This window comes from Corticium candelabrum, chromosome 6 (genome assembly GCF_963422355.1).
Source record: "Corticium candelabrum chromosome 6, ooCorCand1.1, whole genome shotgun sequence".
In the NCBI taxonomy this organism is placed as follows: domain Eukaryota; kingdom Metazoa; phylum Porifera; class Homoscleromorpha; order Homosclerophorida; family Plakinidae; genus Corticium; species Corticium candelabrum.
The window spans coordinates 4621254-4640100 of NC_085090.1; the positions used below are offsets into that span (position 1 = coordinate 4621254).

Sequence of the window (18847 nt, forward strand, 5' to 3'; positions counted from 1 at the left end):
CTCCCACTTGGTCATAGCCAAAGCAGCAGAATTGAGTAGTCGAGTAGGTAGTGTAGTAGGAAGTATAGTACCCAAAACGATAGCCAATACTGAAAGACAATACCAACATGTTACAGCCAACAATGTATGCGCACACAAAAGTAACTACCCTGTAGCTGAGCATGTAAACCAAGTCCAAGCACTGAAACAACGGTATGTATATCGATACGTGTATCGACTACTCTGGGAACTCAGTCTTGAAGTTTTTGAACTGGAAAAGTAAACACGTGTTAGGATCATGAGTAATTTATCAAATTATGCAAAATGTTTGTGCGGCTGCTAATGGACAAACACAGGCGTGCGCACACGCAAAACAACGCGCGCGCACACACACACACACACACACACACACACACACACACACACACACACACGCACGCACACACACACACACACACTCACACACACGCACACACACACACACGCACACACACACACACACACACACACACACACACTCTCACACACACACACACACACACACACACACACACACACACACACACACACACACACACAAAGAAACAAACAAAGAAACCAACAAGCAACACACACAAACACACAAACAAACATAATACATAGATTAGATAAGCAGTAATACTTTGAATCACAATGTGTACAGTGTGGCACATTTCTCCATCGTGCTTAAGATCAACCTAATTTTTAATAAAATAAGCCATTCTGTCTTTGCAATCAATGATTCCTCTACAAACCGTGCTGTGTATCGATTTTGTGAGCATAGAAAGATAATTTCTAATCTGGCTGCATTTGAATTATTTGCATATGTTTCAATATCTGTTTTCTTAAACGTTTCAACTCTAAATTGCCTGGATTTGACTATTCACATATTACAGACTAACATATACGTAATGTCATCACCCATGTTTTACTAAATTTGAGGACCTTGAATTTCTGTCACTCATTACAGAATATGCAAGAACAGCTAGCAACCGTACATTAATTAGACTATTAATTAATTCTTACTCAGCTACTTCTCTAGAAGACGTAAATAGGTACACGGTGTAAGTAAGTCTTGCGGAAAAGAAACCACTAATGTCTATTCCCTCATACTTAAAGAACGGGTGCTTAATAAAGTTTAGTAAATTGACATCTAATCCACTACTGATTGCGTTCCATAAAGTTCTAAGACAAATTCATTTTTACTTGCTCTGTTGCTCTGATAATGTATAAATAAATTGTGAGCGTAATTATACGACTTTTGCACTGCAGAGACGGAGTGATACTCTTCGTGTATCCGGGATCCACATGTTAATGTTAAAATGACGTCCAATGAAACCTGCACTGTTGTTTCCAGGAAATATTAATATGCGAAAGATCTCGAGCAAAAAAGTCGATCGGTAGCAATGATTGTAAAAACTTACATGCAGCATGTGTTTTCGAAAAAGGCTCTAGCTAGATGTAGCTAAGGTATAGTGCAGAGATGAGAAGTAGAAGTGCAGCATAATACGTCAATCATAACAAAGCCATATATACGGGTCTAATCACTTCTAATTCGTTTGCTGCAAGCATGTAACAGGGACGCAGCTGACTCATCTATAGTTGTTACAGGTGCATCCTTGCCGTATGATTTGCTAGCAGCAGCGTTCACCATTTAGAAATTGTGCAGCAGCAGACATTGCGCCTTACGTATAGTCATTATTAATACTAAAAATCAAATAGCCTTTTTTCGTCTCGCGTCTAGGAACTTCAAATAGGCTCCATCTTGTTGAGCTTGTGATTCGGATCTATTTGGCAAAGACTTGAGTTCCTGGTGCAATGGAGGAAGAAGGAAAACGCTTGCTAGTCAAATTATAATAACATTATTTTAATTCTATTAGATATTGCACTTGGCACGACTGCAAAATTAATGTCAGAGGAGATCGCAAGCAAAAATTGTGCACAGCTCTCTAAATGTATACGAATATCGGAACAGCAGCTATCTTCCCATGCACAACCAAAACAAACAGTAATAAACATGCAATAACTTATATGATAACAAGCAGACACGGAAACAGTATCGTGCATATATTTTAGATCTGTACTTGTAATCCCGTGCACAAATCCAGCTTATTTTGCGATGGAACACTGTATAGCTAGAGTCCTAGACTAACGCTGTCTTTTCCTCTCACTTCGACACTCAAGCATTCTGCCTAGTTCTGCTTACCTAACTCGTGACGTGCAAACATTTGTTCCAGACAAGCCGTGTGCTAAGCGCTGCAGAGTCAAGAAGGCGATGAGGATTGAGACGAAGGTCTTTGTTGAAGCCGAAGAGACAAAGGGTGACCGCATTCTCGCAGAGGGGTGGCAGAAGTGAAGCCGTAACGCACGTGACGAATCCGTACAATTGCGGGATGTCACGTTGACATTGACAACTTCCGTTCCTGGCTCAAAGTGAAACGAGGTTTACATGTTTGATGTTGTTGTAATTAACAATATTTTTGCGTTGGAAAACGAGTCTCTCGTTATCGACTCAGATCCAGAGAGGATCCAGGATATTTATCGGGCCAATATACTAATGCCTACATTGACATACGAAATTGACAGACATATTTAGTCTAATATTGTCATAAACTTGTACGGGAGGCGGATTTTATTTGGCTTCTATAAAGTATTTAATCAGAACTTCCAGTGGTCATACCAGGGGTTGTAATACCAGGTGTTATTGCTACTGCATGGTTTTACGACGGCTGAAGTATGATAAATTCAAACCGTAAAGGTTCAATTATTATTGTTACCAAATACTATACTATACTAAACTTGCATGTATCTAGTAATTTAGTTGTCTGGAATTGGAGACTGAGACGAACCTGCTGCATCGGCAATGTGCGATCTCTTTCCAGAATGTGCACACGGTGGAAGTAGGAGTTTTGCCTATGCATGCACGTTAGTGACAACTACTACGTTCATTTTGTTATAGAATTTTATTCATGGTATTGTTAGTAAGCATGGAACTTTGGGAATAACAAAATTGATTTTCGTTTTATCAAGGTAGACTCGTCATACTTTGATGAAAACTTGACGCAGCAATTAAGAGTATTGAAATGCAATTACTGTACAGCGTTTGAAATTATTGGCGGCATCCGCTCTCGTGACAAATTATAGGTAAACACACCGTAACGCAACTGGCTGAGAAAGAACAGTTACCGTAGGCAATCTCTATGCCAAATTGCTTCATTTGGATGCAAATCTACAGTAGACTCTACTGCTACGAAAGAACCGAGAGTATCGCAGACTGAAAGATGTAGCTGCACCTAACCGCTACCGTCTAGAACAGTGGACCTGCATGTACACGAGAAGCCTGTAATACCGCCCACATCCGTCTATCTAATCGCCCACATCCGGCAGTCGCGTTGGTCTTTACAACACTATTGCCTTGAAAAGCACTGCACCGAAAGGATTTACAGTTTGATGATAAGACTGCCTGCCCTTTCTCACCCAACTGTATACAAGTGTTGCGATGCCTAGGTCTAGCCACATGTATACAAGTGTTGGGATAATTGGGTCTAGTGTGACTCAGCCATCTGTGTACAAACAAGTGTTGGAATGCTAGAGTCCGCATGTGGTGTTACTTTGTACATTTCTTGCAAGTAGGTGTTGTTGTCAGTACGTGTGTAGCAACTGTTTGGCGTTGATAAGCTTAGGTGTTGTTGCGATTGGAGTACATACTTGTGCCTCATTGTTGAGGCTAAAATCAATCGTTGGGTGTTCTAAGAACACACGCATAGGTAAGTTTCCTGCATTGCAGTGTGTTTTGAAGCACATTGCTAATTAGCTAATTCTACTGTACAACAAAAGTACCCAGAACCAATTTCTCGGCGCCTAGGATTCAGCACTGTACTACTCCATCTTATTACAGTAACAACGTTCTTTGGTCATGCGATCGAAATCACACGCGTTAGACCACGAAAGAAAGACTAGATAAAAACCATTTTAATAGTTTGAAATGTTTAACGTTTTTTACAATTGAAATGCCATGAATAGATAATGACTAACCTACGTTTGATGAACATTAATTACATATAGCAAATCCTGGTCAAATTTGTCCCGGAAGATTAAAGTTAGACGTTGCCTTCGGACGTCCAAAGTCTGTGTTCATATGTTTAGAAAGCTTTGCTTTCATTCTATCATCTCCAATCCCGGTAAACCGACCGGCTGTCAGTTTCATTTCGTGTTCACCGAATCCTCGATTTGCCTTGTTATTTCTTGTTGTAGAAATAGAGGAGCCCGCATTACCGTTTGCTTGCTTAGACTCATCATCATCGAGGTCTATGTACAATCAAATGTATATGGTAACAAGCTACTTAGCACAATAGATAAATACATACGAATTCTTTCTTGTAATTAATCACTAATATCACACTTGTTTGAATAAACGCATCGTTGTTTACAGACAGCAGCGTTTATTTGAAGGACTTTTATTCAAAGGACACATTTAAGTTAATCAAAGATGTACGGTAATAATACATACATAATAATTTAATCAATTAATTGATTAATTAATTAATTAAGTATATAATTAAATAATTAACTATTTAATTAAATACATAATTAATTAATTTTTAAATTAATTTATTAATTGATTAAAATTGAAACAATCTACAAACTATAAATAGATAATAATTACTAATCCATAAATTAATTAATTAATTAAGAACTAAATATTTAAAATTATATTAAAAATAAATATAAGTATCGCAGCTTTTACAACTTAATTAATAAATTATTTAATTAGTTTTTACATAAATAATAATTAGCAAACTGACCTGGAAGGTGCCTTTGCCCACTAGTAGCCAAAGTGGAACAAGATCTGTTAATTAGGATACAGAGATTGCACACTCAATGTCCAATTTTCGTACACTTTTCATGCAAGCTTACTGCATCGATACTTTTCCGTCTCTCACATTTATAAACATTACACTAATAAATAAAACATCATTGCCTTTGTTTATTTAAAGTCCGACAGCACTTTCTATACCTAGTGGTGTTCGAAATCCTTTCCTGTCGATATCGTAATACTATTACTAGTATAATGATCAGGATGACGAAGACTGCGCAACATACAATTGCAACAATTGACGATGGAAAAACAGATGAGCTCTTTCCAGTTAATTCTATTGAGATTACAATCAGACTCTGTAAATCAAAATTTTTGCTGATCCGACAGCGACACTGACCGAGACGTTTGTTGCACAACGTTCCACTCTGGCAAGTATTACATGACGGCAGCGCCCAACTGTCCGAGCACTCACATTCACCACTGGACTGATTACACCTGTAATATATAATTATATTACAAAAGTCAGTCAGGGATGGTTGCACTGCATTCATTTAATAATAATGCATCCAAAACTTTGAAATTGTGCTTTTAATTGAAGGCAGAGTAAGAAATTCGTACATGCAGTTATTGCTTCTCACGAATACCAAGTGGAGCTAGTATTACAAATCAACACATGCAGCTTTATTTAATGTGGATGGTATAGTAGAAATTCTGAACGCTTGAAATTGCAATCACATGCTGCATGCTTCACAACATCTCAAAATGCCCTGGTGTTGGCAGTATAGCCCTATTCTGTATACTGCTAACACAAAGTGTGCGTGTGTACGTGTGTGTGTGTGTGTGTGTGTGTGTGTGTGTGTGTGTGTGTGTGTGTGTGTGTGTGCGTGTGTGTGTGTGTGTGTGTGTGTGTGTGTGTGTGTGTGTGCGTGTGCGTGTGCGTGCGTGTGTGTGTGTGTGTGTGTGTGTGTGTGTGTGTGTGTGTGTGTCCGTCACTACGTGTGCATCGGTCTGCTGTTCAACTGCCAACATTACACCACGAGGGTCCCACCCACTCGCTTGCTCAATCCGTTCGTAGAGTACCTTATTCCATTCCAAGCCAATGTGTCTTCCTGTTCTTCGCATGACCTTTTTATCAATTTCCTCAACCTATATATTCATGCACCTCTCCCAAATGTATCTCCCTACCGTGCTTTTTGTAACTAAACCCCTAAGTGTCTAATAGTGTGTGGGGGTATGTGTGTGTGTGTGTGGTGTGTGTGTTGTGTGTGTGTGTGTGTGTGTGTGTGTGTGTGTGTGTGTGTGTGTGTGTGTGTGTGTGTGTGTGTGTGTGTGTGTGTGTGTGTGTGTGTGTGTGTGTGTGTGTGTACCCATAACGTTGCGTCCGTTTGTCTGCATCCTTATATTTTACGGGTTTTAGCTAATAGAAAAATTGAATTTATCAAGCAATCCAATTCGCTGACAATCAAGTCGTTAAATACACATTCACATACCATTGACTGTTTGTTCTGTTGCAAGGACACGCGATACAAGCAGTCCCGTTCCAATACTCCCAGTCGTCTAGGCATGCTAAAGCACAATAAACAATTCAGTTGGAAATTAAATTATTTGTTGGTCAGTGGTCGCTCACGTTTCTCGCAATGTTGACCGACCCAATTTGCAACACAAGTACACATCCCGTCGACAGGATTGCACAGTCCACCGTTAACACACGTGCACTCTTGCCCGCATCCCCAACCGTATCTATTTGCTAGACAAGTTTTCTCGCAATTTTCACCGATAAATCCAGGAGGACAGCTGTTTATCCAAATTACAATCTGACACCATGTATAGTTTCGATAAATCCAATACAGTCTTTACCTGCAATTTCCCGTATATCGATCACATGTTCCACCGTTCTGGCATGTACAGTTGAACTTACAGTTTGGTCCGTGCAACCCATGGGGACATGCGTCCGTACAAACTGCGCCCTTCCAACCATGTTGACAATCACACCAACCGTTCACGTGACTGCAGTTGAAGGTGTTCGATTTGTCGCACTGGCAAGTGTAGCTGCAAGCATGACCAAATGTCCAAGCAGGGCAGCGATGCTCGCATCTAAAACTCGCTTGCTATTGCGTGTGTTCAAGCAATGACAAAGTGGTACTTACGATTCTCCGTAATATCCGGGAGTGCAAGTACAAATTCCAGTGATGCGGTTACATGATGCTCCATTTTGGCAAGTGCATGGAACACACCCTAGGCCATATGTTCCTGTGGGACACGCCTGATCACAACTTATTCCCTGCCATCCAGCTGTGCAGTTACAAGCTCCTGTAACCAGATCGCATGAAGCTCCGTTCTGGCACGTGCACATCTGAGCGCAATTCCGCCCAAATCGGTCACCACTGCATGCTACATGCAAAAGCAAATATATGGTATATGCAGTAAATACCAATCTGAAATCAAATATTTCAAGAAAATATTTAATGTCTAGAGGAATTAAGATTTCATATTTTTGAAATCAATTATATACCAACCTGTTTGGCATGACGGCCCAGACAGCCCTGCAGGGCAAAGGCACTTAAATGGAGCCGTACAGGTTCCACCGTTTGTAGCACAGCCAAGATGACATTCAGCTGCAACGTTTATGAACAAAGACATCATGTAGCATAAACTGAAAGTCATAGATTGAGCAGGTACACTTACGTGTTGTACATCTAGATCCCGTCCATCCGGAAGAGCAATGGCATCGTCCTGGACTCGTGCACGTTCCCGAGTTCTTGCAAGTAGGCGAGCACACAGCTGCAATCAGCACATTCCTAGTCACCCTTTTGGCTGAATTGTGATGACACAAGCACTCACGTTTGCATTCGCTGCTTACGGCCGAGTAACCAGAACAACAGAAGTATCTGGTTTGGTAGGTAGTGAAGTACGTCGTTATGTAGACAGTTCTATATCGAACACTACACGTAAAGAAAGAATATGATGACGTCATTGACCATTTTGATATAGCATAACTCTGTATGGAGATAACCGTGTCACGGTGCAGGAAGACCAGCCCCAGAAGGAACATGACGTACTGGATCTCTCCGTGTAGCGCTGCCTCACAGCACTTTTTTGAGGCACAGACAAGCTGCACACATTAGATCACGATCAAGAAAGTCTTTAAACTGTACAACTTATCTAACGTATCTCTCTGAGTGCCATGCGAGCAGCTAGTGCTGCAAATTTCCCTCTGCGTCACAATTGCAGCTTAGAGCTAGTGACAACACGCACGCATACAAAATAGCGTCAGCCAAATTATTACAATGGCACTACCAATAAATTTCAAGTGGGTCAAGCCGTCTGATTTGCGCTATTGCAAACCCCTGACACCAGATGACCTAAAGGTCGCAATTGTAGACAACGAACAAAGCTATCCAGCTACTGCAACAAGATTTTCGTATTTGCAGACCTGCCACGGTCTGTATTTTCGTACCTATCACGGCTTGTGCATACGTTGGGACCCGTCAGACTGGCAGCGCATCCTCTGTAGAAAAATGACACCAAGAAAATGATACTCAGAGTTTCCTTTCCCCGAGGCAAAAACAACATCGCGATTCAACAAGAATAACAAGATGGCTAATAACGTTCCCCGTTGCGCAATGGCAAGTTGACTCAGCACTTATGCTAATTTGGGGAATCCTAGTCTAAGCCCCATGGTAACGTCATGGCGCTAAGTTCCGCCTACACCAAATAAGTGGCCTGCGTAGCTCAGTTATCTTGCCAGTAAACTATACGAAAACTAAAAGGGAATGATAAATATAGAGGGATTGTGTGTTTTAAGGCCTTAGAATAGCTCTCTGCAACGAAAGTAGGATGCTAGACGCCATTTTCTCCCGGGCAGACTTGTCACTCTAGTTTCACAGAAGGTAAGGCCAGCGCAACAAACCTCAACGAGAATTAGCGTAAGTCTTCGCTCTATTGATCTACGAGGAGAAACAAGCACAAGGTTCAAGTATGTCAAGGAAGCCTACGTTCTCTTCGAGAGACCTGCAGTGCGTAAGCGAACACGCCCCTTCTTTAGTGTTCTCTAGTCCTAAGTCTAGCATTAGGTAGCAGTCCGGTGTGCTCAGCTCTGGCGACTAGCATGACTTCTAGATGCCTCATGAGCAGGACTACAGGATTCTGTATCCAGGAATAATGAAGGGGCGGTCTAGTGCCATGCTAGTAGACACTAGGCAGAGTGTAAACAACTTACGTATTACTGTACTAGCTACATCTTCTACATCATTGCGCTCGGGTAAAGTCTGAGGCTCGATCAAAGCCATTCTGCACCAGTAACACTTCGCCAGCGGCTGTTTGAAAGGGGCGTGACCGCTTACTGAGATTTCTCCAAGAGAACCTCATATTTGAACCATCAGAATGTTCCTCGTCGTAGATTAATAGAACGAAGGGAAACGCTAATTACCGTTGAGTGCTATTGCGCTAGCCTCATCCTCTGTGAGAGGAGAGGATCAAGTCTGATGTGAGAAAACGGCTTGTACCATCCTACTTTCGTTGCAGAGGGCTCTTCTAAGGCCTTAAACACAAGATCCCTTTATAGTTACCAATTTCGTTTAGTTTTCGTGTAGTTTACTAGCAAGATAACTTTAATCATCCTAGCTGAACTACGCAGACAATTCATTTAGTGTAGGCGGAGCATACCGCCAATGACGTTATAACATTTCGCATGCTCCGTACATAACCCCAGTCTTTTCTGCTATCAAAGCGACTGTTAGTCTGAAAGTAGCGCAGCACGAAATTTTACGAAAAGCCTACATTTTGAGATTGGGTTGTATTTTCGTTGGAATATCAATGGTTTGGTTGCTTGAGTTGAGAGTCAGAGAGAAACTTGAGTTATCTAGTCGACTTGCACAGGAACTGCATTCACGTGACTTGACTGTTAGGTGTGTGATATAGAAGACTCTTTAGAGACTCGTCCAAAACATAAAAATGCGTTTTTCAATAAGTAAAGTAAATTCAAATATATTGTTGATTTGATATAAAGCAAAAAGACTGGGCCATATATTCCTCTAAGCTAAAATCATGTCTTCAAAGGTTAATTAATATAGAATATTAATTATTATAAAAAAATTACTGTAGAATACTCTAGCTCAAGAACACTATAAAGCTAATGCTCATGTATTTTGTTATCCATAGTAATTGTTCTTTTCATTGTTATTGTTAACTAACATGAATAGCAAGTGCCAGAGTCAACATGTACCATAAATAAAATATATTTTTCAAAATCAATTTCTGGAATACTTATAGCTTCGTATTATATTATTTATCTTGATAGGCGTTACCTAAGCAATATGCATCTGGTTACTTCAGTGCATGTAAGGATGGTTAGGCCCTTCCCATAGCAGGCGGTCCTTGAACAATACGGGACACTACTGTAACTTTAGATAAAAGCAAGCGATTGTGCGCATTACTATCATTTTGCTGGGGATTTTACACAGATGCCTTTCGTATTTTACGGAACTTGTCTTCTTCTTCTCATCTTTTCCGGTTCATCTGCAACAGTAGGGGCCGAACAAGAAGTTGACAAGGATCTCGTTGTCAAATTGCCTTGTTCAAAGATCTACTGCCTCACAAGCTGCGGTATGAATATAGAATAGTAGTTTAATTAATTAAGTGTTTTTGTGAACATTACAGTGTTAGGACTGCGCTTTTTTGACTTCATAGCAACAGCTATCGAAAATAGTATAGAAAGTGTTCCGTTTCTTACATTATTTATAGAGAGCTTTCTATGAAAGTCTGTTACGTAAATGCTGCTTTCAATGAAATGCAGGGAATGACATAGGAACCCTGAGTCTCTGAGGGAACTCCCATAGGTTACAAATGCATGCTTGTTTCCTAGATGAAAGGTATGAACATGAGCTGTACTAATGATGCTGATTGGGACATTCCGCCTTTTTTGGATAGCTGCAGACGCCTAACAGCAAGCATCATGTCTCTAGGGACGCGGCTATCGGAAGTTTATATTGACTTGCATCGTTTGAAGAGTTGTATAACTCCCACTGCATTCTGTGCAATTGTGCACAGTTGTTCCAATGAGGACGCTGACATCGATTCTAGAGGAGATGTAAACTTCTTCGCACCCGAAAACCGGATGTTTAGACCAATGTCTTATCATATTACTGCCAGTTTATCGATCTCTCTCATCCTCACCTTTGAGCGAAACCTCAAGGCAAGAATTGCTAGCCAAAGACTACTCCAAAGCAGAGAACTCTAACTATACCCAAGCTCATGACCCTAGCCGTTGCAGTTTGACCTGTACTAAAACTTCAGTCTACAATCCACTAGCTATTCGATTCATAAATCTCTCCTCGGATAGAAATAATACACATTCTGGTATTACAGTTTCTTTTCTCCTGTCTAGTACGCAGGAAGTAGAGTTCAGCCCAGACAGCTGCAGGAAGCTCAAAGTCCAGTGTTTAGTCTGCATTGTTTTCATACTTGTGGTCATGTTTGTATAGTGGTATTCTATATCTATTGTACGTATATTCTTACACTGGTACATATCTATACTATATACCCTTACACCCTTCCTTCTTTACCAAAAAAAGAAGTTCTCTTACTCTACGCTAGCACAGCTTATAATCTGCTAAATGTGCTGGGATTTTAGTTATTCTACCACTACTTCTCTGAGTCTGTTTGGGACTGGCTTGCTGCTGCTGTTTTCTTTCTTGACTTGGTGTACTTGTCACTGGCAAGTTTACTCCTGTCATGCTTTACCAGTAACTTGGCTCAGCTTCTGCTGATTTTTGACTGTGTTGTTTCATTTGTCTCAGATGTTTTCTGTTTCTGATCAATTTGGTACCTTTTGTTGTCTCTACTTCATATGATCTTGGTCCTATTTGTTTTGTCTCTGTTGCCTTTTGCCACTGTTTGCCATAACCAAAGGGTTCAATCATCACCATATCTTCTGGTTGCAACTCTCTCAAATCCTTTGCTTTCTTGTCAGAGATTTTTTGTTGTTTCATTTAGTTCCTTTGTATATTGGCCATGTCATCCTGGATGTGTCTCTTGAGAAGATTTTCTGTTGTTGGCAAGAATCCCCTTGTTCGTCTGCTCATCATTCTTTGAGCTGGGCTCAATTCCATCCCTTCTGTGGGGGTATTTATGATATTCAAGTAATCCTGCCTAGGGGTCTCTGCCACACTTCTCTGCTTTTCTCATAATTTTTTCACTATTTTAACAGCATTTTCCGCTTTCCCGTTACTTTGATGATGTCCAGGACTACACATGTTGTGTTGAAATTCCCATGCTTTGGCAAAGTCATGAAATTCATTTGAGTTGTATTGCGGTCCACGATCAGTGTCTGGTACTCCATATCGGGCAAATTCCTTTTTATGGCCTCGATGACTGCTGTTGTGTTTGTTGCTGCAAGTCTTTCAACTTCAATGAAAGAACTGTAGTAGTCCATTAAGAATAATAATGAGGATCCTTCATTTCAAACAAATTGCTGCCGACTTTTGACCAAGGTGGTGATGGAACCTCATGGGACATGAGAGGTTGTTGTTGCAATGGCTTGGGGTCATTTATTACATGAATTCGATTATAGCGTACTTCCACTAGCCCCATCTTCTGTACCAACTGTTCACCTAGTATGGAGTTCGCTGCTTCATTCACTACAACAAACTCCGCTCTGTGTTTCTGCTTTGTCTTCGGATTCTCACATTCAATACACATTTTCCATTTACTTTCATCTTGTACATGGTTAGAACTTTGTCTTCAGGTTCTAGCTTTTTGCCTGGAGGCAGGTCACTTAGCCTCATCACATTACACATAGCGTCTGTGTCCATTTGGAATTTGACCACCTTTGTATCAACCATCATAGTGGCTAGTATTCGTTTCTGATGTCCACTATCTCCTAGACTATTCGCTTCATCTGGCATTAGTGCCAAGGAGAACATTTGTCCTCATTGTCTGCATCATCATAGTCATCAAGGGTGGCATGCACAATTTGTTTACGTTGCAGTTTTCCTGTACCTTTGCAAACATTGGCGAAATGATTGGGTTTGCTACACACTGCACAATTCTTTCCATACGCAAGACATTTACCCCGTTCATGCACATATCCACAGTAATTGCATGCTTCTTTCAACATACCTTTGCCAAGACTTTGATACGTTGGACGTGACTGCTTGCGTAACTTCATTAGCGGCTTTTCACCAGGTGGCTTGCTCTTGGTATGCTGGGATGGTTCCACTGCATCAACGACACTAGGTGTTCCCCCGGGCATGACTCTCATGTGTCTGGTTGTTGATACAAATCCACGGCACATATCCACACAAATTGCTAATTTCAAGTCTCTCACCTGCAATAGTTGCTTTCTTAGTCCGTTTTCGTGCACACCAAATACTAATTGGTCTCCCACTCGCTCCTAGAGTGATGCTCCAAACTGACACGTTTGTGCCAAGGAGCGCAGGACCGTTATGTACTGCTCAACTGTTTCCCCAGTTTGTTGCAGTCTACTCTGAAACTGAAATCTCTATAGATAATGTTTGTTTTGCCTACGCAATGGACTTCCATCAATTGTAGCACTTTCTCCATGTTCATCTTGTCTTGTTCAGACTCAAATGATAGTGCATTGTAGATTTCTAGCGCTTCCAACCCAATGCAAGTTATAAACGTTGCAACTCTGTAGTCATGCGCTTGTTTATTTAGTCTAGAGACTACCTCATACGAGTTCTAGACCTGTTTCTATTTCTTCCAATTCTGTACCAGGTCTCATGTAACTCTCAGATTGGGCGGTATCGGAACAGTTTCTTGCAGCAATACCGTTGACGACGTTGCGGCAATTTGCGCTGCTGCTCCTGCTTCCATTACTGTCATCCAGAGCGACTCTCTCCGGTTCTAACATTGAGTTACTTGTTCCTCTTCGAATTCGCGCTTATTCCTAGGCGAGCTCACACTTACGTAGCTAGGATGTAGAGTCCACTGCCTGACACCATGTATAGTAGCATTATATATCTATTGTGTATAAATTCCCACACTGGTACATATTTATACTATATACCCTTACAATGTCTGCAATAGAATCTCTGTCGAATATTGCAGCTGATTGCAACCACTGCTGTAGGTGTGCTAGTTCTCTGGTAGGCTGGAAGAGTATGCGGGAGAAGACTGGTATAAACAATGCAGGCTACGCGAAACTAGGACACAGCCTACTAGGCTAGTCTATGTAAAATGCAGGAAGTTCAACCATTTCTTGGCAACAGCCATACTCCTTGCCACTTGACACAGCACCAAGGAACCTGCAGATACACCAAACTGTGCTGCTGACTCTATCTTCGCCTCGCGCGAATAGGTGGGGCATACAAGTAGGTGCATGAACCAAAAGAGACTAGAGTTTTCCTTGTGATTTCAGCAGGTATCTTTTGCTCCACCTGTGGCTACAAAAATTGACATTGAATAAATGTGTACCTACTGTACTGAACATTGTCCAATGTCAATAATGAAAGAAGGGTTGAAACTAAAACTAAGACTCTGAGTGTCTATACATTTGTTCCAAGTCAGGAGGTTTATAACTAAAAAATATTGCAAGGATCCGTCTTTAACAGAATTGAAATATTGGAGTCAACTTGCAATTTTCCAACAGAAGTAGCTCTACTGTACGTGTCAAACATCTTAGAAATCTAAGAGATACAACTGAAACCAGTTTACAAATAAGTCTACTGATTCACAAAGTGATAGTGACATGAAAATGTCTGACTTAGAAATAGCATTTCAGTAGATTCTGAAATTATGGTTAATTGAAAATGAGTGATTGACTTTGGTAATAAAAAACATGTAAAGTGAACTCGTTTAGTTACTTGATTACAGCTTAGACAGTGTTTATCCTGAAAAGCATTTGCAATCTACATTAATGTACATAATGATATGAAATGTAGGAATGTTGATTACTTGCGTTTACTCTCTATCTATGTATTATTTGATCAACGGTAATTAATTAATATCTTGTCTAGATGCTACAAAAGCGGCCCATATAGTTCGTTGAAGTGAATGGGATCAGTAAAGACTAGAAATCATAAATAACAGAATGGCCGCTATTTCAATGTTAAGTTACTTAATTAATTAACCTACAGTAAAACAATAATCATGTCTACACTTTTTATTCCTGCTGTACTGCACAAATAGAAATATATCTCGTTTACCTTATATTTTCCGCATGGGTTAATTGACGTTTTACCTGTGGGGGCCTTTTGCTCAGAGGGTCTGTCGATTTCCGATTTTGCAGTACTTCTGTCAACGAATTTGAAAAAATGCAGAGACTAGTTTTTTCTAACGACACTCGCAGAAAGTAGTACGTACTGTGTACTATACGCGGGAGCTGACCACGTAAAATTTGCGCATGTGCAATAACGACCACCGTCCTCGGCATTCCAGATACATCGTACATACTGAACCGATGTGATGTCCTTTATTTGAGTTAGCGTATGGCATATATTGCAGGGGCAATGTCCGTTCAATCTCGATGCCTCTCCTGTCCCCCAGTTCACCCTTTGCTACTACAGTACTGTTAGAAGTTTTAGTAGATAGTTACGAAGACGTCTAAGGAAATTGAAAGTCTGGAAATATTATTGTCCTTACGTTTATCTAAGACTTCTCAGCTGCCGACTTTCTGACATGACGTAGAATCACTAGCCATTACAGGCCCTACCCTATTTATGAGGCAAATAATTTTGTACCTCGATCTTGGTGCATCAGTCTGGTACTCTGTATCGCACACCTTAAACTCAAAATCCTCCACCTACATTAGAGATGACGATGTCTGCATGGCGTACATGTCCAATTTGTTACATATGAAAACTTTTAGTCAGAGCTATAGGCTGCTTAGCCGTGCATTTGTGATATAAATAGTCGACTGAACAATGACGTATACGTCAGGACTCCACAGCTAATCTGCGGCTGACGGCAGCGCTTGCTGGACTGAATGTGTATTGTGGATCACATACAGCGTTTTCGGATATACGAAAACCTACCGTATTTGTCTTTACTTAATCTAAAGCCTTTTTACACGAATTTTGTTGAATGTGGTTTTGTCACGCGAAAACTGGTCCTACAGCCATGCCCCTTCCAAGGCTAAGGTTGCCTATAGGGTTAGTGTAAAGGTAAGTCCAGTGGTGGCGGAGATGGGGGTTTCGAGGGGCGACAGACCTCCCAATATTTAAATTGGAGGTCTGAGATCCCCCAATAATTGGATTTCCTTAGATGGAACCATGTAGCTCTACAATATGTTCGCCAATCCAATCACCAGCTAGGCCCCACACACACATCATGGACTCCGTCGACCGTGCCTTGCCAGGCATGCAACGCCCACCACACGGATACGGTCATTTAGAGAGCGTGTTATTCAGACGCGGAAGTTGGTAAGTGACAGTCTCATAAAGAGAGCGGAACAGCTGTCGATTAGAGGCTTTCTTTCGAGAGCAAAGTAGGTGCATGTGTATGCAACCTGAACAAGAATCTGAGAGGGACGCCAAGCCGTAGATACATTAAACTTGCGTGGCAGCCTATTATAATAGTACGTTGGCGATAGGGGGCTTTCCTGGGTAGAAACATTATGACGACAGTAAGAACGAAACGGTATTCACTGTTAGCTAAGCTGCAATATATCACGTGATCTTGCGCTACTTGGAGAAAGCAAGAGGATGGTCACTTGACTCTGGAAATTTGTTGCTAACACCCCCAATCTGTAAGAGCTTCCGTCGCTCTTTGGGTAACAGTTATGGTTCAGGTCCGGGACTACTTAAAGCAATACCAACCAACAATGAGCAACTACAGCAGCAGCAGTGACAGCATGTCTGGGGGGACAAGGTAGGACAGCCACAGGTGACCTACCGGACCATTGAAAGGGATACCAACTTTAGCGTGACAGCTCGGGCTCAAACATGGGCATGTAGTTCCGAGCATGCATGTCCCTTTAGAATTCACAAGTCACATGCCACTTAGGTCTTTCTTTTCTGAATGCAAGGGGCTTATGTAAGCGCTAGAAAACCTTCAGACTTGCTTTTCATTATTCCCATTCGATCTTTTCTTTGTAGATCCAGAAGCTGTACTTCGCTGTTTGACTATTTGGAAAGCATACGCGTGTCCGTGTCCATGCACGTTATAGTCAACGGTGAGCGGAGATATTGTGGCTCGCGTACAACCTGACATTTCAACGTGAGGTGCGCCCGTGCCCGAAGACCAACTCAAACTACTGTTTTGTTAAAACTCGGGCTCTGTTTCGTCTGTATCGGGCCAGTTAGGGTCACATCGTGCATGCATGCAAACATGTATGCAAACTATAGACTATTATTTTCAACAGGTGGATCGGGATTGGAGTACCTCGACGTGCAAATAACAGGATTTCCTTTTGTTCCAAAGGCAAAGGAATTGAATGCTAACATTTCATTTACTCCAAGTAAGTAAATTATACGTACGTATAGCTAATGGCCTTGTTATTGTATTATATATACCTGAAATATCAATCTTTACCTAACAAAATCAATTACATGTAATAGGGTGTACCAAAATATGTAGAGACACACTTTGAATGATTATGGATATATAACGGTTATTAAGATATGTCTAGATTTTATAATCAAAGATCATGAAGACAAGTGTAGAATGTTTGAGTTACCGCATGCAGCTGTTTGAACTGATGACGTTCTGATCCAAACTGACAGATCGAGGCATGTTATCATCCAAAGTGTGATTACATTTTTGTGGGGCACCTTGAGTAACTAATGACAGCACTGTTGTAAGTGCGCTTGTGGTTTTGTTTAATGTATAGGAAAGACGATTACTTACATTGCTGCTACTGTCAATCTCTCTGTAAGTATTGACAAGTCTCCCGACGCGACGCCTATCACTCTGTTCAAAACATTCGCTGGATGTGGAGAACATCACAGTTCACGATTCAATTGCCCATTGCTTGCAGGAAGTATGACGCGATACTTAGTTTTTAATTAAGAAACCTATTTCTTATATAGAATCTTTCATATTGTAGAAAAAGTACACATCAGTCAAACTTTCAGTCTAAAGGGAGTATATGATCTTCTACTAAAGGTAAACACGACAATTTGTAACAGGTGTGTCAAATTTATTGGATATGTGTTTTGCAGGTTGGTGTGCAGGCGTTTGTAGTTGCCAAGGCGTTTGATCAGAATAATCAACTTATTCTTTGCGTGAAAGGAGAACCAGTGTAGATAGTACACTAGTCAACCTACTCTGCAAGGCGTGTTGAAACCAGAGACAACAGTACTGGCTGTGTATGTTTGTGTGTCTGTGTGTATGTTAGGGCTGTTCATGTAAGACTATTCAAGTAGTATAAGTTGAACAACCGAAGTAGAATCTTTGTTTGCTATTTACCTACAAGTTCAGCAGTAGGTCATGCAATTTGTTTTTCGTGTTTAGATGGATATGCAGATTACGTTGCTCTATGCAACCATTTTGCTAATATTTCACAGCCAGGAATTCTGAGATGTGGGCATTAAAATATTTTTGTGTTTTTATATGCATGTACGCACATTCAGAATCGATTTTCAACGTCCTGCTGGAACTGGGTATCTCTGGGCTGTCACGATTAAAATACGAGAAGAGATCGACTGTGGTAGGAAATTTACTATTTTCAAAAAGATTTTGAAATGAATGCTCGTCGTATTCACTGCGTGCACGGTGTCTATAACGAGTACACTTTACTCATTTCGACTATTTTGACTAAAATAATGCACTTGTAAAATCAAGCAAACAAACAAAGAGCAAGAAAATATCAAGCAAAGACTTGTATAATAAAGGGACATACACATAGTAGTTATAGTATAAAGATATCCGATTTTCGGTAATAGTAGACAGGAGTAATATTTTACAAATCCTACTTAACTCGGTAACGCGGATCTTATGTTTGAGTACAATCTACTATTTTTAATTACACGTGTAGAGTCTAATATCAATTATCGGACACTCCCCAATATCGGACACTGACGTACGGAAACGAGAAGAAGATTTCTTGTATATAAGGCATGAATGTAGAGA

At 40.7% G+C, this 18847-nt stretch overlaps 2 protein-coding genes and 1 long non-coding RNA gene across 3 annotated transcripts; 1 reads left to right on the forward strand and 2 right to left on the reverse strand.

The window, feature by feature from the left end:
- Positions 1-6: 6 nt before the first annotated feature.
- Positions 7-2328, reverse strand: LOC134180975 (uncharacterized). The gene is made up of 3 exons (XR_009970050.1): positions 2204-2328; positions 149-250; positions 7-89 (listed from the first exon to the last, which is right to left on the reverse strand). It is a non-coding gene; the product is annotated as an uncharacterized LOC134180975 (long non-coding RNA).
- A 1635-nt stretch (positions 2329-3963) lies between these two features.
- LOC134180794 (multiple epidermal growth factor-like domains protein 10) lies at positions 3964-8426 on the reverse strand. The gene is made up of 14 exons (XM_062647980.1): positions 8274-8426; positions 7830-7928; positions 7658-7758; positions 7496-7597; positions 7333-7431; positions 6964-7207; positions 6674-6910; positions 6444-6610; positions 6307-6382; positions 5214-5311; positions 5015-5150; positions 4915-4956; positions 4803-4846; positions 3964-4305 (listed from the first exon to the last, which is right to left on the reverse strand). Exons 1-14 carry the CDS (start codon positions 8387-8389, stop codon positions 4073-4075), a joined length of 1794 nt encoding a protein of 597 aa, XP_062503964.1. The 5' UTR covers positions 8390-8426; the 3' UTR covers positions 3964-4072.
- Positions 8427-10270: 1844 nt separating this feature from the next.
- LOC134181418 (uncharacterized) lies at positions 10271-18297 on the forward strand. The gene is made up of 5 exons (XM_062648698.1): positions 10271-10420; positions 17139-17234; positions 17607-17756; positions 17823-17881; positions 17938-18297. The coding sequence occupies exons 1-5, from the start codon at positions 10279-10281 to the stop codon at positions 18019-18021; spliced, it is 531 nt and encodes a 176-aa protein (XP_062504682.1). The 5' UTR covers positions 10271-10278; the 3' UTR covers positions 18022-18297.
- Positions 18298-18847: the final 550 nt, after the last annotated feature.

Bases quoted from the DNA above. Each gene is read 5' to 3' on its own strand.
- LOC134180794 (XM_062647980.1), bottom strand. From the start codon at position 8,389: ATGTTGTTTTTGCCTCGGGGAAAGGAAACTCTGAGTATCATTTTCTTG. The intron at 7,598-7,657 runs GTGAGTGCTTGT...TGCTGATTGCAG, and splicing joins CGTAAGCAGCGAATGCAAAC to CTGTGTGCTCGCCTACTTGC. The intron at 5,151-5,213 runs GTCAGTGTCGCT...TAATCTCAATAG, and splicing joins GTTGTGCAACAAACGTCTCG to AATTAACTGGAAAGAGCTCA.
- LOC134181418 (XM_062648698.1), top strand. From the start codon at position 10,279: ATGCCTTTCGTATTTTACGGAACTTGTCTTCTTCTTCTCATCTTTTCC. The intron at 10,421-17,138 runs GTATGAATATAG...TATTTTCAACAG, and splicing joins CTACTGCCTCACAAGCTGCG to GTGGATCGGGATTGGAGTAC. The intron at 17,757-17,822 runs GTATGACGCGAT...TTCATATTGTAG, and splicing joins TTGCCCATTGCTTGCAGGAA to AAAAAGTACACATCAGTCAA.